The 18551-nt window shown below is 35.3% G+C and overlaps 1 protein-coding gene across 4 annotated transcripts in view; it reads left to right on the top strand.

The window, feature by feature from the left end:
- LRP1B (LDL receptor related protein 1B) overlaps nt 1-18551 on the top strand; it is a 1898953-nt gene that overhangs the window by 1082925 nt on the left and 797477 nt on the right. For all 4 annotated transcript variants that reach the window (XM_040474969.1, XM_040474970.1, XM_040474968.1 and 1 more), the window contains exons 8-9: nt 14038-14260; nt 17786-17957. In XM_040474969.1, the coding sequence (XP_040330903.1) occupies nt 14038-14260; nt 17786-17957 (395 nt within the window). The remainder of the gene's footprint in view (nt 1-14037; nt 14261-17785; nt 17958-18551) is intronic.

Raw genomic sequence — 18551 nt, 5'->3', positions numbered from 1 at the left:
TTAAGACCTTTGTGAGAAAAATCTTAATAGAAGTGTGATTCAAACAATCTGTTCTCTGAAAAATTAATTGCCCTCCATGTAACAAATTGCTAATATTAGGGCAAGATTACCATTACTAAATAGTCCATTGTTTGTAATTCTTTGACATGACACGAAGAAGAGCTTGTTGTAAGACAGTGCTTCTCTCAATTAACAATCAACAGAGCTTCCCTACCAATGTTTCCTGAGTATTCATAAATTGTAATGTACATTTATCTTCAATGATCTTGCTCCCTATTCCCTCTAGAGGCATAAGCTACATGCGTTAGAATACCCTGTTGTATTCCCAGAACATTGAGCACACTAAATGCTAAATTAATATTTCTGAGGAAGAAAATAATGGATAGGGAAGGAAAGGGAAGGAAGAACTAGATACAAAAATATTTTCCATATTTTTCTGTTACTAATAATGTTATGGTGATAACTTAGTACATGCATTGTCTCTTGTTTATGAAGATGTCTCTTCAAGATAAATTTTCAAAATAGAGATTGCTGGATTAAAGGGAAAATGCATATTTAAATTTTTTAAGATACTATCCAAATTTGTACCACAGTGATTATAGGAATTAGAGAGTTCAGCAAGCTCCCCAGGTGATTATTGTGCCCAGTAAAGCTTAAGAATAACTATTTTAGAACATGGATATTTACTTTTTTGAGTATTAACTCTCCTGTCAAAAAAACATTTGGTCATACATATTTGCCATTTTACCTTCCAATTTCCACAGCCCTACACAATTGGTAGTTGATAAAACACCTGAAGCTCATCCTGGTCAAGAAACTCTGGTGTAGAAGCATCTCAAAATTATAAAAATGCTTATGTTTCTAACTCAGGACAGTTGTTTCCCTTCACTAGCTTCATTTGGCCTCTACAGTCTTAACCACACTTAGCCTAAGCTTCTTTGTGCATTTCTGCTTAAAACTAAACCAAGAGGGGTGCCTAGGTGGCTCACTCATTTAAGTGTCTGACTCTTGGTTTCCACTCAAGTCTTGATCTCATGGTTCATGAGTTCGAGCCCACACTGGGCTCAGCGCTGCCAGCATGGAGAGCCTGACCCCATGCTCTCTTTCTCCCCCTACGCTGCTCACTCTCTCTGTCATTCTCCCTCTCAAAATAAAGTCAAAACAAAACAAACAAAACTAAACCAAGAAATTTGGGTAATATTGCTTATGAAGAAGTTGATTTACAGAACTTTTGTCTTCCTTTTTCTATATCTGTCCTTCACAACTAGGAAAGTGAACAAAGAAATCTTTATCTTTTCACACTGTAATTTTATCTGTGTAACCATATGATTTTGTCATCATTGCAATATTATTGGACAATCTATTCCAACAGCAAACTGAGATGTGCACAAGTATAAACAATAAATAATATACAAGAAAAGTGTGAGTAAATTTCATATTTCTACATCCTGTTTTTCCTCCATTTAGTAAGAATTTAAAATAGAAATTGACAGTTCAGCTAACTGGCAATTAACATAGCAGTGAACCAGATTTGTTCAGGAGTCCACAACTTCACGGATACTTATCTTAGTCACTTCTGAGACAGTCATCTGTGTTCTTTTTTAGCTCAGAAAAATGCCTCCATAAACCAAAAGGACTTCCTTAAGTGTGGAAATTAGGTTATACATCTCTGCGTATCTCAAAGAGCAACTTTTTGACATCTAATATATTACTGCCAATATTCTACCGTTCCACATGAATCAAGTATATTGAGCATGAGACTTTGAGTATTGACATCCTGCAAACTGACCCCTGAAGGACTCCTAAGATAGCAATGCCCTTGGTCATGAAGGTAATATACCTAGACTGTAAAATCATTCTTTTTATTAAATGGAGTGATCCTTGAGATCTTATAAGACAGGTAGACTTTCTGAGAAAAGTCCAAAGACAAAACATACTTAAAAATATTTTTATGAAAGTTATAGTACAATGCTATTCTGTACTCATCCTTGTCCCTAGTCAATGAATTAAATATCAAGTCCTATCTACTAAGACCCAAAATATTTCTGAACTGCCTTTTTTCCATTTTCAGCCCCTGTACTAGTGCATAACTACCAAACTAATATCTCTTTATGTAGACTACTAATACTTTCAAACCATCCTACTCATAGGTGACAATACTCTTAAAATTATATTAATGTTGATTATATTAACTTCCTACTTTAAGGTAAACAAAGGAGCAAGCTTTTGCTGGATACTACCTGTAGGTTGTCTGACCCCCTTAGAAATACAACCAACTGTTATAATCTGGTAACTATAGTTTAATACAAAGGAATGTTGAGGAGATGCCAATAAAAATGAAAATTGGCCAGGCACAGGAAAACCATATCTTACCATGAACTAGTCACTAATCCCTACAATTCTTGAAAGGGAACTATATGAAAAAGGGACAGTGCAATCAAACTAAAACAAAGCAATAATTTATCATCAGCTAATGATTTGGATCCAAAGAAGAGTTCCAATGAGCTGTGCTGGATAATTAGGAACATTAATTTATTTTCCTATGGTAGAATAGCCTTATCCATATTTTCACCCTTGAACCTAATTTCAAGTCTGATTTAGATTTTATTATCCAATCTTAGGAAGTCAGTCCAGAGCCTTTGTGTGTGTGTTGGGGGCAGGTAGAGGGAGAGAGTAGGGAAGGGAAGGGAACTGGAAAGACCACGAATGAATGGCAGATACATGAGTAAGTCCTGAGCATGCAATACTGAATAAAGCAGATATATCTTCTTGTGTTCTCTTGGAGATTATAGTCTACATAATAAACAGATCTTAAGCATATTGTGTGTGTGTGTGTGTCTGTATCTTTCATGCAAGTAAAATAAAGAAGAATGTTATAAAATATACAGAATGACATGAGATTATATCAGAGAGACCTAACATATTGGAAAAGCAGGAAAGATTTTCCACAGGAATTGACAGTTATGTTGAAAATTAAAGCCAAGATTCAGATACCATGGCAGAAATTACTTTTCAGACTGGGGGACTGGATATAAGAAGAGCAAGAATGGAGGAAAACACATGGATTGTTTAAGGAATTGGAAAATGGCCAAAGTATTCGAAGTACAGAAGGATACCACTAGATGGCCAAGGTATTAGAAGTGGGGAAGTATACCAGTAGATAAAGCTGGATAGATAGGCAGAGACTAGATCGTGCTTACCATTGTTGGCATTGTTGGCAATTATCATCTGTTGGAGGGTTTTATAATACAGAATCCCCTTTTTATTTTAATAAGATCCCTTTGGCAACTATGAGCAGAGTAGTTTAAAAGGAACAAGAAAAAGAGATGAGATAGGAGTTCCCAGGCAAAAGATGATGGTGACTTGGTTTAGGAAAGAGAAACAGAGAAGGAAATAAATATATGAATTTGACATATAGTTTTAAGCTAGAAGTGGCAGGATATGGTGATGAATTAGATGTAAAAGATATAAGGTAGAAGTTAGAGAGGGTGAGTGCCTGGTTTCTAGAATGAGTCATTGGGCAGAAAGTGACCCTATTTGCCAAAGAGGAGAAAAAAGAAGGGATAAATTTGGCAAGGAAAAACAATGTAGTACTAGATATATTATATTTGAGATGCCTAAAAGAATTTAAACACAAATATTAAAAATGCAACTGTATTTATGAGTTATAATCTCAGAAGACAGGTTAGAGTGAATGTAAGAAAGTTACTGTAGGGGCACATGGGTCGCCGTCGGTTAAGCGTCCGACATCAGCTCAGGTCATGATCTCGCAATTCATGAGTTCAAGCCCTGCATCAAGCCCTGTACTGACAGCCTGGAGCCTGCTTCGGATTCTGTGTCTCTGTCTCTCTCTGCCTCTTCCCTGTTCGCACTCTGTCTCTCTCTCTCAAAAATAAACAAATGTTAAAAAATTTTGTTTAAAGCAAGTTAATGTAATATTAATGAAAGTCATGGAAACTTTAAAGATTTTTCAAGAGAAAATTTAGAGATTCTATGGCTGATCCTGGGAAAGTCCAGTTTTAATATTCTGGGAATGATACAGAAAAAGGAGGTGGAAAACGTAGCTGAGAAAAAGCAGTCAGGTAGGAAGAATACCAAAAGAAGGCAAAGAGAAAAAAATAATAATCAAAAGGAAGGAAGGGATTTACTTGGTCTGATGCTACAGAGAGGTTAGTGAAATGAGGACTGAGAAAGGTTTAGCCACATGTAAGTAGTTGCCAAACTCTGTAAGTTAGGAGAAAAAAAGTGGCATGGTGTAGGGTGGAGTATTTATCAGTTTGGTATAAAGAGTGATCGATGGGAAAAATAAAGTCAGCTTGTATGAACAAATTCTTTGGAGAATATTGGATGCAAATGAAACATGGAGAGAAAGGGCTAGAAATGGAGGGTGTTTTGAGGTTTAGATTTGTTTCAGGATGGTAAATAGTAGAGCAGGTTCATACGTTGAAGGTAAGACTTGGAAAAGGAGAGGTTGAAAATGTAGAAAGAAGTGGGAATTATTGAAGACAAGTTACAGAGGAGATGGGATGAGTATGGAGTTTTGCTTTGTACTGCTCTAAAAGATGTGAGGGTGCTTCCTTCTGTACTACAAAAGGAGAAGGTGGAGAAGAATTGAAGTAGATGTAGATGGGTTTTAGCTGGGATTGTAAGAAAATAAATGGGGTGCTTTTGATGTGTTGTCACTTTTGTATTCAGTAAGAGGCAAGATCATCACTTGAGGGTGGAGTGGAGTGAATTAGACAGCTGTGGACAGTGGAGAAGAAAAGAGAAATAAAAGTTGAAGGTTGGTTGGTAGAGAATGGAGAAGGTCATGGGGACAAGTTCTCAATGGAGTCAAAAAGTTATTGCAATGAGATTACCTTAGCAATACAGATAGTAAACATACAGTCAGATGGAAGCATAAGATGCTCGTGTGTGTGTGTGTGGGGGGGGGTGGGAATCTCTTTTGATACAAGTATAATTTCTGGTGATGACAAATAACATACTGTTTATCATGGAAATTTGTGGTTGAAGTGTACTCGAAATGTAAGTGCATATGCAGAGAGGTCAAGAAAGCAAGGGAGAAAGCTGTGGGTCCATTGTCCTGCAGATATTGGAGATACTGACTCCCCCAGTTTCAAGCAGTCAGAAAGAAAGCTAGATGTTGAATCTTAAATAAAAATAATGATCTAAGAAAATCAGAAGGTTGGCAAGTGATTCTTTGAAGATGGGTGCTATTTGTGAGACCCTCAAAAAAGTAGGGGATGTTATAAGAGGAAAATAATAATCTAGAATGAATATTGAGGAGGGCACTGATTTTATATCTACCCCTGAGGTTCTTGTTAGGAGCCCATGTTTTCAATGACTGCTGGGAAAAGATGACCTCAGGAGATATTATGTTTCAGAAAAGGTAAAAAGTTGGAAAGAACATTAAGAGGATGGTCTTAGAATACTAGGAAATTTATGGTCATGGAGTAGAAGACTCAGATCAGATAGGTTTCAGTAAGAAGAGAGGAGGTTGTTATTAGTGGACAGAAAGTTACGCTGTACTGCACTTAAGTAGAGACCTGCATAAACAAGGGTAACAATGTTGAAAGATTTTGTCTTAGATAAAGATGAGTTATAAGGGTTCCAATTACAGTCTGAGAATAAGGGCTATCGGCTAGTCAAATTGTGAAGCCAAGTGTGTCGTTATCTTTCAGGCAGTTATATCTGGCAGTTGCAGTTAAGTGGAGTCATGGGTAGGAGGAATGAGAGAATGAACAGAAACCAAGTGGTTCTTTTCTTGGAGAATAGAGGAAGTGATGGATCATAAGCAAGTCAAGTTGGATCAACTTTTCTTTTGCTATTAGGGCCAGTACTTCCCCTTCAGGCATTAACAATCCAGAAAAAGATGATTAGGTGTTTTTTCTCCATGGTGTCCCAATCTATGTTAAACAGTGATGAAATACCTATGTGACAAAGATAAAAAGAATAATAAAAAAATGTGCAGATCTTGGTGTTTCTCTACTTTTTTTAAACTGCTCTCTTCTTACCATGGCAAGTTTTTTACTTGCTGAATTGAATTCTGACTCTCAGAGTATGGAAAATGCAAAACAGAAGAAAAGCCTAAAACACTAATATTTATTACTTTTTTATTATTAGGTAAAAATAATAAAAAAGATGAGTTCAAGGCAGTATTGGGGTGAGGTACAGTTTGAGGTAGGCTGTATTTGATTTTGTAAGTGAGTTTAGCCAGCTGAAATTAGGGAAGGATATTTGGAAATCTATGACTTGAATAATATATTCAGTTTAAAAAAAATGAAAGGTGACTCTTTTTAAAGGTGCTCTTTGCTAGTATCCTTCTTTGTCTTTTCATTGGAGATTGCAAGATGTATGCAAGATTGATATAATTTTTTAATGTGATCCAGTGCCAAGATGGGAGTTATTTGAGGATTACATGTGACAATTATAAAATGATTGCTTGCTTTATTCGTAATTAACATACAATGTTATATTAGTTTCAGGTGTGCAACATAGTGATTCAACAATTCTATACATTATGAAATATTCACCACAATAGGTATAGTCTCTATTACCATACACAGCATATTATTGATCATATTTCCTGTGTTACACTTTTTATCTTAGTGACTTATTTATTTTCTAGGTGGAAGTTTATACCTCTTAATCCCTTTGATTTATTTCACTCATCCCCATTCTCCTCCCCTCCTACAACCATCAATTTGTTCTCTGTATTGGAGAGTTTGTTTTTGTTTTAGATTCCATTTGTAAGTGAAATCGCATGGTATTTGTCTTTCTCTGACTGACTACACCTATCATAATACCCTCTAGGTCCATCCTTGTTGTTAGAAGTGGGAAACTCTCATCATTTTTAAGGCTGAGTAATGTTCCATCGTGTGTGTGTGTATGTGTCTATGTATACCACATCTTTATTGATTCATCTATTGATGGACACTGGGGTTGTTTTCGTATCTTTACTATTGTAAATAGTGCGGCAATAAATGTAGGGGTGCACATATCTTCTCAAATACCCAATAGTGGAATTACTGGACCATATGGCGTTTTTATTTTTAAGGTTCTCAGGAATTTCCGTACTGTTTTGTACCATGGTTACACCAGTTGACATTCCCACCAACAGTACACAAGTGTTCCCTTTTTTCCACATTCTCTCCAACACTTGTTATTTCTTGTCTTTTTAATTTTAGCCATTCAAATTGGTGTGAAGTGGTATCTCATTGTAGTTATAATTTGCATTTCCTTGACGATTGATGATGTTAAGCGTCTTTTCATGTGTCTGTTGGCTATCTATATGTCTTCTTTGGAAAAATATCTATTGAGGTTCTCTGTCCATTTTTTTTTATCAGACTATTTCTTTTTGGTGTTGAGTGTATAAGTTCTTTAGATATTTTGGATATTAACCCATTAACAAATATATCACTTGCCAATATCTTCTCCCATTGATTATTTTATTTAGAGTTAACATTTCAATGTAAAATGCCTTCTAAAGTGGTATGATTTTTATTTGTTCAGTTACTTCAGAACAAGAATTATCTGAATCTTAAAACAGAATATTAAACAATGTAGTTTCTCATGGCACTTTAGCTTCCATGTAAAGAAACCCACTGAAGCTAGCTCAAATGTATAGAGATTTCCTGAGATGATATGGAAAATGTTAGGTGTTTACACAACTAACAGCAAGAGGTAAATATAGGCTTTATGGGGTCTGGCAAATTCCTCACTCAAGAATTACATGGGTCCTTTCATCCCAGTTCCGTGTCTCATCTCTTGCCCACTTCTGTGTACATGTTCCACTATTCCTCCTCTCGTACTGCCCCCATCCCTGTCACCACCTGTTCCTCTTACCCATGTTAGCACAGCTTCCAACTAAATTTTGATTTAGAATATGGAGAGAAAGGATTTTGGTGATTCAGCTCAGCCTATGGTTTGTTTTCATTTATATCACATTTTCCTCATTGGTCTAATTATCTGTAAACAGGAAAGAGAAGTATGCTATTGTCACATAAGGCTATCTCTCCCAGGAACACTAACTGGGTGGAACAGGTTTAGGTGAATAAGGGTGTTGAATGGGCCAGCCACATTGACTGACATGTCTAATACATGTACACTTCTGGGAGAATCATTAGTGGGAATGTTTCCAGAATACAGAGCAGCCAGCTCAGAGCAGGAGTCTATATGTCAAGTTTAATTTCTGTGTGTTTATGTATGAACTAAAAACCAAGTTTGAGAGAGATTTTTCAAACAGTGAAAGCAAAAACCTCAACAAGTAAAAATCAATAAATAACTGTCTTGAACAGTCTTGGCTAGGCAGAGAAAATAGTTTGTTTATCATCCACATCCCTTAAGTAGCAGAAGCTAATAGAATTTGAATTTAAACCTCTTACTCCAAAGACTCATTACTCTTTCAGATTTACGATTGCATTTTAGAATTGCAATGCTAAATATTTAATATTCCTACTTTGGTTCTGAATGTACTTTAATTACTCTATATAATGTGGAAAATCACTTTCTTGTTCAATATTTGTATACACAATAGAAGGAAAAAGCTGTATTACTATTGATGCTATTTGAATAACAATTATTTTAAAAACAAGGCTGAAAAATGAAGTTCCTGATGTAATCCTTGCCAAAGAAAATACATATTATTTTTCTAAAATGTAAAGAGATGCAGTTACCTTCTTTAACACATGATTAACAAATGTGGATGGTTTGCTAGGCCCTAATCATAACAATGATTTTTTTTTTTTGATCTGGTAATGTATGGCCCACTAGTTTTATGTCTTACTCCCCTCACCCTTACTCCCTAACCCAAATCTCGCCATATAAACTTATTTTTAAGCAGTTGAAATGAATAGTAGGTAATTTCATTGTGAGAACTCTGAAAATTTCTAAATTCTATCATTATGCTATAAGCAAATGTTAGGGGTAAGAATGTGACATAAAACCAAGGCTGACCATGCAGTTGAAAGATGTGGATAGGACTCTAATGTGTTAAAATTCCCCTTTGTCCGTTTGGACAAAGTATAAAACTACAGAAGCATCATTTAGCATGTATATCACTGGCAAAAGTAAGACTTATTTTTATCAGCTAAAGAAAATAAAATACATGTTTTAAGATGCCAGGACTTGTAACAATTGCTTTGCTTTAAAGTGTAGGGATGATTGGAGCCATAACGCTATAAGCACAGTACTCTATCACTGTCTGTGAGGGCTCCCTTTGCGACTTTTGATTTATGTCAGGCAAGTTTACCAACAATGCTCAAAGTTTCTTACTATCTCCAATGGTATAAAACATATATCTATAGTAAAACAGGACTACTCATATAATCAACAAAGATGTTAGGTAAACTCAGTTTCCCATATCTGATGAGATAAGGAAGCCAAAATGAAAAAGTCTTTATTTACTACAGATGCTGAATCATAGGAATAATGACCTGGATGAATAATTGAAAATAGAAAATACATATATCCTTTATGAACTAATTGTGAAACATGGCATAGAAATACAGACAGTAGTAGGAGTATTGTTTTATTTTAATTTAAATATTTTTTTTTAGCGGGGATGAAATAGACTCATTCAAAAAATAAGTGAAGAATAAGAGAATAGCAATCTCAATTGCTATTGAGAATGTTAGACAATAAAAAGCAATTGATGTCACATAAATGAACAGAGAGAGAAGAAATGTCAATACTGTAATCCTGAGGGAATTGAGCATAGGACAGATTTTAGAATGGTCCCTGATATCCACCATGAGTTCAACAGACATAGTACTATACTGGGGGCTTTGCTGTAGTTCAAGCATCATAAGATACTTGGTTCCTGGTAGGAGAAGATATGGAAAGGGGAAGTGAGAGCCCTGGAAGTTAAAGAGAGTTACGTGTTCAGAAAATACTGAATAAAATGGAATTAAGAGAGTCCAAACTACCATCTGTGTTCCTTTCTATGGAGTTTCTGGGGTAGAGTATAGATTTACCCATAGTCTCTAAACCCAGGGGCAGTAAGAAGAAAGTATAAAAGTATTGCATTTCAGTTCAAATGGCATGGCATGATATAGTTTCAAGAAAAAACATGCAAACTTAGCATAAAGATTTCTTTAAAACAACGCATTTACCCTTCAGAAATGGTAACATTGTGAACAACAAAGGAAGGTTGAAAAACTGTTCAGAATTAAGAGTCTAGAGATAAAAGATGGTTCAATGCAACAAATGATGGTGGGTTAGATCCTCATCAGAAGAAAAGGAAAGTTTATAGAATGTAGTTAGTCAACAGGCAAAATTTGAATAAGAACTGTATATTTTATCAGTGCTAAAAGTATTTATTTTGATGGGTGTACTATGGTTATGCATGAGAATGTCCTTGTGCTTAGGAGGTACAGGCTAAAGTATTTAGGTGTAATGGGTCACAATGTTTGCAATGTACTGTCAGAAGGTACTAGACAATATTAGAAATGGCCAGAGGGACGAAAGGTGAACTGATGAATCTAAGTGAAGGATATAGGTCTTCATGCTACTATTCCTATATTTTTTCTTTAAGTTTCAAATTATTTTACAATAATTAGTTAAAAAATAAAGGCATGACAAACATTCATGTTAAGGCTCTGATAGTGAATAATCATGTGGACTTTGAACTTGTTTCCTCTGTAATATAATCTGCCCCTTCTATCTCACAGGTAATCAGTGAGATCATGGGGTTCACAAAGCATTATTTACTTTTTCTAAGATTTGGACAGATATTTTCATTGGAAAGAAAAGAGTGATTTTTCAACCTAGCTACACTGATATAACAAATGAAATTTAGATAGATTTTAGATACAAACTTTAGCTTTTGTTTATCAATTATAATACAACTATGCCTCAATTAAAGAATGTCCTGAGAATGAAGCTTTTCTCTGTAACAGTAGTAGATTTAAATTTTTTTCAACAGTTTTTATTTATTCATGAGAGAGAGGGAGACAGAGTGTGAGCTGGGGAGAGGCGGAGGGAGAGGGAGACACAGAATCTGAAGCAGGCTCCAGGCTCTGAGCTGTCAGCACAGAGCCCAATGCAGGGCTGGAACCCAGGAACTGTGAGATCCTTACCTGAAACGAAGTTGGCCGCTTTACCGACTGAGCCACCCAGGTGCCCCAACAGTAGATTTTAAACTAAAGTTAAACATTACTAAAACAAGCAAACAAACAAAAAAATATATAATCCTGTGACTATGGGTATTTACTGCTTGCAGTTTTGTGATGTTAGTGCTATTATCCTTCACTTACAAGTAAACAGAGCTCATCATAGTCAGTATTCTGAAGTCTGAGAAGGTTTGATTTAGTGTAAGCGTCTTTCATGTCTCCATTGGGTACTATTTTTGTTTTGTTTTTGTTTTTGTTTTTCTCTGTGTTGGGGATATAAGGCAAATTCTTTACTGTTTCTTTTGCACATACCATACGTCCTCCTGTTCTTTTGATTTTACTCCTCATTAAAACAGTAGAATTTTGATAATCATATTTTTTATATTTTCCCTCCATATTTTGGTTGAAACTTAGTTACCTCAACCACTTTTATTATGACCTGGAATAAATATGAGACTCAGTTGCATCATTCCTGCCACAGTTGGTCAGTATCACTGAAAATCTTCTTGGAAAAATAAATTACATTTTACTGACCCATCATCAGCTGATTCACTCTTTCTCCATAACTAAACCTCTTAAGGAGAAGAATCAAAAAATTACTAATATGTTAACAAATACCAAATTCAATGACATTTTCTTAACCCTTATTATTATTATTTTTTTCATTTTTGTGATTGGCCCAGTCAGCCACTGCAATCCTTTATCCTAGAACTTTTCTCCTTTAGACTTCTATGAAAGTCTGTGTGATCTTTTTGACCATAGCCTCTGATATTTATTTTATTTTTATTTTTATTTGTTTCCTCTGATAGCATACCTCTACAGTTCTGGTCTTGGCATACTTCTCTCCTTTCCCTTTGGGATCACATGTAATTTAAGCCAACACGAGATAACTTCCAAGAAGTCTCTAACTCTGGACTCATTTTTTCTCTTCAACACTGTGTAGTTGGTACAATCATCTGCTTTATATTACTATCTATGCACGGTCTATACATATCATATCATCCATAGTGTGCCAGAGCCTCCAACTCTCTGTGCCTGAAGCTAATCTACCCATACACAAGCATCTCTTCTCCATAAAATGGACCCATCATAAAAGGAAAGTAGAAAAGGAGAGTCATTTTTGTGTGAGCTGAAAAAGAGAGCTTGATATAACAGGAATAGTGGGCAGTGTTCTACAGTAAGAAATAGGAAAGCTAGGTACTCCTTATAGTAGTTTAACTTGGTGTAGCTGTGAACAAATTGACTTAAAGAGAAGAAAGAGAAGATGAAAGATAGAAGCAGGAAAAGAGAGAGAGCGGTTAAGAGCATAGGAGTAGAAGTTTGAGCATTACGTATGATAATAAAACACAGGACCTTATGCCCTTTTATTTATTCTTTTTTTTCAACGTTTATTTATTTTTGGGACAGAGAGAGACAGAGCATGAACGGGGGAGGGGCAGAGAGAGGGAGACACAGAATCGGAAACAGGCTCCAGGCTCTGAGCCATCAGCCCAGAGCCCGACGCGGGGCTCGAACTCAGGGACCGCGAGATCGTGACCTGGCTGAAGTCGGACGCTCAACCGACTGCGCCACCCAGGCGCCCCCCCTTTTATTTATTCTTTACTAGAGTAGAAAAGTTCTTCTTCTGAATAGAATGTCTCTTGAAAAATAATTGTTAACTTAGTGTGATAAATCAATTTTTAAGAACATTTGGGGAAATATATACTAATAATAAAATCTGGCTTACACTATTACAGAAGAGTGTGCATTAATGTTTAAAAATTAGTCAAAACCTCCTCAGGAGAAAGAGCCAAATTAAAGTTTAAATAATAGTTTTTAGCTTGAAATATACCTCATACTGTTAGATGAAGCAAGGATGTTGAGAAAAGTAACTAAACACTAATTCACCAAGTTGGTAAAATCAAATATTCTATACTCTAGGTAATCTTAATATTGCTCAGTCACTGTAAATCAGATTATTCTTGAGATTGTATTTAAGTCAAGGCAAAATTGTCTTCTATTTACAAATGTAATTTAGTCTCCTGAGTAGGTAATCTTGTTAAAATATTGTCAGGTTAACTGAAATTGATTTGTGTTTACTAAACATAGTGAATACTAATCAAATATTAGACACTGAAGTGTTGGAGGTATTTAAACCTTTGATAGACACTGTTAGTGCTTCATGGAAGGATTATTATTATTTTTCTTTTCTTTTTTTTTTTTGTTTTTTTGTTTTTGTTTTGTTTTATCTTGGAGGTCAACACTGCTCTTTAGACTCTTCTTTAAAATAAAGAGAAAATGAAGAGAAATAGCCTGCATTTGTTTTATGAAATTTTGCGATTTGGGAATATTTGGGAGAATTTGGGATTGGATTTTTGGAGGGGTGGTTATTTGTGTTTTATTTCCAGTGCTACAAACACCACATTTGCTTTTCCATCTGCTTAATTCCATTCCAGGTTTGCTATTCTCTACCACTCATAGCATCATTGAGCTCCACATAATAGCTTTTATAGGAAACAGACATTACTAGGCAATTTGAAAAGCAGGTTGAAGATAAAGCCTGATAGCTCACGTGCCCTGGCCTGGTGACTTGGCTCACTTCTGAAGCTTCTAGCAAATGGGCTGCATGCATTCCTGTGGTGTCTGTGTATCAGCTCTATGAGGCTTAAAGAAACATTTCCCCTAATACAAAAATAAACCCACCATAATCATTCGTTTTGGGGAAATTTTACAGTTGTTAGTTAACCTGCTCCCTTATGCCCTGCAATATTCATTAGCAGATTTCTCTGTTTATGAGTGATATTATATGGAAATGGTTATGGGAAGCTAACAGATGTAACTACTGAAATAAATTAGAAGGAAAAGTTCTGTTTTTTACAGATGGTTCTATTGAATATGCTTCACACACCCCCCACCCCCACTTTAACATTTAGTTTTCTTTCAACAGAAAACTTTTCTTTACTGACTACGGGAATGTGGCCAAAGTGGAGCGATGTGACATGGATGGGCTGAACAGAACAAGGATAATTGATTCAAAGACAGAACAGCCAGCTGCATTGGCACTAGACTTAGTCAACAAATTGGTTTACTGGGTAGATCTTTACTTGGACTATGTGGAAGTCGTGGACTATCAAGGAAAAAACAGACATACTATCATTCAAGGCAGACAAGTAAGTGCAATTCTGTTAGAAAACGTAACTAAGGTAATGAAATGAATGGTATCATACTAGGAAGAAGACCCAAAATTTGAATTTCAATGTTGGAAATTTCTTACAAAGTCAAGGTGCAAAGGGCCGTAAAAATTATGATGTATTTCCTATATGGGAAAATGTTCTTTTCACATTACGTTCCATAATGTCAGAGATGCCTCCGCCTCCCTCCTTTGCTCTATTAAAAGCAAATCACATCAAAACAAAAAACAACAAAAATAGAACAAAAACAGCAAAGAAAAATAAAAGTACCATACTAGTAAGAAAGGTGTTGGAATAGGACAGATGTTTTGATGTATTAAAATTAAAACTTGCTAAAAACTAATTTAAGTAGTTTATTCGTAAGGAGCTAGACTATCCTCTATCTCATGTGGCCCTGGAGATACTTTGCTTACAAAAGCAAATGCCTGCTCACAAAAGTATTTTTATTAATTTAATAGGCTGGGCTAAATTTTGCCTTCTGATATATTCACGTACTTCCTAGAATGAGAATTCCATGAATGTCATTGAGGTCAACCAGTTTCCCATCTGTATAAGTTTTCCCTTGTTGAATTAAAAGTTTTGCAGATAACACTCAGTAAACACCTAAAGGACATCTTTCAGTAGAAATAAGCCTTATTCACTAGTGTACTTTCTCAAATTCAATTTTACCTCAGTGATTGAACTAATTTCATGTAAGATTCTTATTGTGGGAAGCTGAAATACATGAATCTCTTTTCTTTCTTTTGTAATCTGAGAAAAAATATTCTATAATTATCCCTTAAGGGTACTTTTCCTTTCTAATCAGTTTTTTGACAATGAGATTCTTTTTCCTTCCTTGACAGACAAGCAAATGCACTAATCAGGGTAATTAAAAGTGTTCAATATTAGAGATGAGGCCAGTTGTCTCTCTCTTAATTTCACATGTCCTAAAAACCTTGATTTTTTTTTTGAAAGCCCTAGTAATGACTTTCAGAGGATCTAATTACTAAAATGATTATGATGGGCCTTCTTTTCACCTATATGTCATGACGATATTAAACCTTGAAACAAGGGTAAGAAATTCAAATGATTCTCCTCATGACTACTTTTATAAAGTTTTTTAATATCTGAAGCTTTTAATTGTTCATTTTTTTCCATTTCTATTTCCTATGTTTTTTTTTCTATTCCCTAAACATATGCTTTCTCTGCCATTAAGTAATCCAACATAGATAATTTTTCAAAATATTCAGGCTATAGGCAAAATGGTCTATCCACCACTCTCAGCTCCTCCCACATCTGTCAGAGGTAGCAGAGCAAGAAACAGTGTACTTACTTTATGGGAAACAGGCTCTTCTGAAGGAAGACACGGGGTCAGGGAGTAGTACGATTAGATCTTTACCATGTGAACATGTTCTCTACTCTGCCCAACGGCCCCCTCTATGATTATGCTTTCTTTCCTGAATGTTGAAGAGCAATGTAAGTATGCCATAAATCACACACTCCTAGATGAAATGTTCTAAACTTCAGGCAAAACATGCATGATATTAATGGTGTTGGGATAATACAGTACACTTGGAATTTTTATAGGAAAAAGTATTGCTCAAGTCAAAATTGGACCATAGATTTATCTAGTGAGTATGATGTCAGCTTACGTGGAAATGATATTAGTAAATAAACACATGTCATCCCCACCCCTTTTCTCTGGTGCGTGCACACGTGCACACACACATTAGGGAATAACCCTTAATTAGAAAAACATTATTATTTGGGCTTTAACATGGAATGATTCTCCTTGTTGATTCCTGTCTTTGATTTCTAGCCTGGACATGAAGAAATGAGATATGATCACCACCACCCCAAAAACAAACAAACAAAAAAAAACATGCAAGAGCCAGTCTTCTTTTAATTACAGTTCATATGAGAGGACAAGAGATAGTAATAATGAGTCACATAGGTTGGAGAGATAATAAATCAAATGCTTTTGCTTAAAGTACAAAATTTATAAAATTTCCTGCTTAAAATAAAAAACTTGGGGGCACCTTGGTGGCTCAGTGGGTTGAGCATCTGACTTCGGCTCAGGTCATGATCTCACAGTTTGTGGGTTTAAGCCCCGAGCCGGGATGTGTGCTGACAGCTCAGAGCCTGGAGCCTGCTTCAGATTCTGCGTCTCTCTCTCTCTCTGCCCCTCCCCCATTTGTGCAATGTCTCTCTTGCTCTCAAAAATAAACATTTAAAAATTATTTAAAAAACAATTTAAAAAATTATAATTTTGTTCCATAAAATATCTTAGAAACCATACATAGTTTTTTTTTCAAATTCTCTTAACTACATTTTGTGCTAAAACTGCACTAAAAGTGCACTATAATGCCAGAGAATTGTGACAGATTTTTTTCAACGAAATCTCTAGAGCAAATCAAATGATAGCCTCACCCTACCCCGAGGCAGAACCATTGTAAATCAAATATAATACAAGGAATACTCAAATGCATTGTGCACAGCTTTTAGGCATTTGTATGGGAAAATCAGTAAACCCATTCTCTCTCTGCTTTACTAGCAGCTTTCTGTGAATGCAACTTGTCCCTACCTGCACTCAGTCCCCAGGACCTCTGCTAAGGAGAGTTTGCTGTTAAAATGTCATGGGTAGCAAAGCAAACAACTCCATTTCTGTTACAAATATGCTTTACGAAAAAAAAAAAGTGATTTCTGAGTAGAATTTTTTTTTTTACATTTATTTAAATATGTTGTTTCATTATTATTTATTGTTTTCCATGCTGGGGCAATTATTCATCTAATGTAACATGTGATTTAAAAATTTTTAATTAAAAAATGGCACCTTGGTGGCTCAGGCTGATAAGCCTCTGACTTCAGCTGAGGTCATGCTCTCAAGGTCCCATGATTTTGAGCCCTATGTCAGGCTCTGTACCAAAAGCTCAGAGCCTGGAACCTGCTTCAGATCCTGTGTCTCCCTGTCTATGCCCCTCCCTCAATTGCACTCTGTCTCTCTCTCTCTTTCTCTCTCTCAAAAATAAAATAAAAACATAAAGATGAATTTTAAAAATGGGATTTTGAACTTATAAAATAAATTTTCAAAGGTGTTTTCTCATCAGTCCATACAGCCAGAGCTACACTGTTTTAAATTCCGTATTTCACAACTGTATGAACAAACAGCCCCTAAAAACATCTGAAATTTTATATAACAGTGTCTTAAGCACATTATTGAATATGCTTGGAAGTTTGGTTCTCACTAGCCTTTGAAAAGTAGCTACTCAACATGTTTTCTTAATGAATCATGTATAAAATTCTTCATACATTTGGAACTGCTTTATCTACTATTGCATAATGTTTTCTATTCAGAGGAAAAAATTTAAATTAGTGAAGTGTTGAATTCTTGAAGAGAAAATAAATGATAAGATGTGTGTGACTCTTCTATGGGGATTTTCCACAGTAGTAAATAGCAATCAGTTTTTCTTTCAAGTTAAAAGCAGCATAATTAAAAATCATAGTTATTTTTGTTCCTCCATATAGGTCAGACATCTTTATGGAATAACTGTGTTTGAAGACTATTTGTATGCAACCAATTCTGATAACTTCAGTATCATGAGGATAAACCGATTTAATGGCACTGATATTCAATCATTAATTAAAATGGAAAATGCTCGAGGAATCAGAATTTATCAAAAAAGAACTCAACCAACAGGTAAGACTCAAGACTTCTTCATTGCCTTTATAATGGTGGGTTGAATGGGGAAATGGTCCTTGTGCTCTGTATGGAGTTAAAGTGGGTGAGTCATAAATTCTGTTTGATAGCAAAAGTGTACATGTCTGCTTGATAAAATGGAAGAGCGCTCCCTGCACAAGTCTAAATGACAAATTGTTCAGTTCCTAGTGAATTGTTTCTACAACCATAGAATTGAAATGATGGCTAGATTTAGATTCAGGAAAGAGCTTTCAATCATCATGTGTGTAGACAGGGAACCCAGATACTAAGATGCTAAGGATGTTTTTTGGTATCATTCTGAAAGAAATTTCAAATCAGGTGACTTCCTTACAGTATCTGTTCAGTTTTTCTTGTAGTCATTTGGGTCTCTTAACTTTTCCTAATTATTCTTTAATACAAGTTAATTAAAAATAACTTTTAATGAGAAGGCTATAATGTTTCCAAGTATTTCTTAGAAACACAAACTAGTTATTTTTGCATAGTAGGTTAATGATGCTTGTTCATCAGTACAATTTACATTCAGTCATGTATAGAATAATGTAACATGCCAGAATCACCCCTCCAAATTTTCAT

Source organism: Herpailurus yagouaroundi, unplaced genomic scaffold (assembly GCF_014898765.1).
Source record: "Herpailurus yagouaroundi ecotype Mexico unplaced genomic scaffold, PumYag 140, whole genome shotgun sequence".
Classification (NCBI taxonomy): Eukaryota; Metazoa; Chordata; class Mammalia; order Carnivora; family Felidae; genus Herpailurus; species Herpailurus yagouaroundi.
This window is presented reverse-complemented; position numbering and strand designations above follow the sequence as displayed.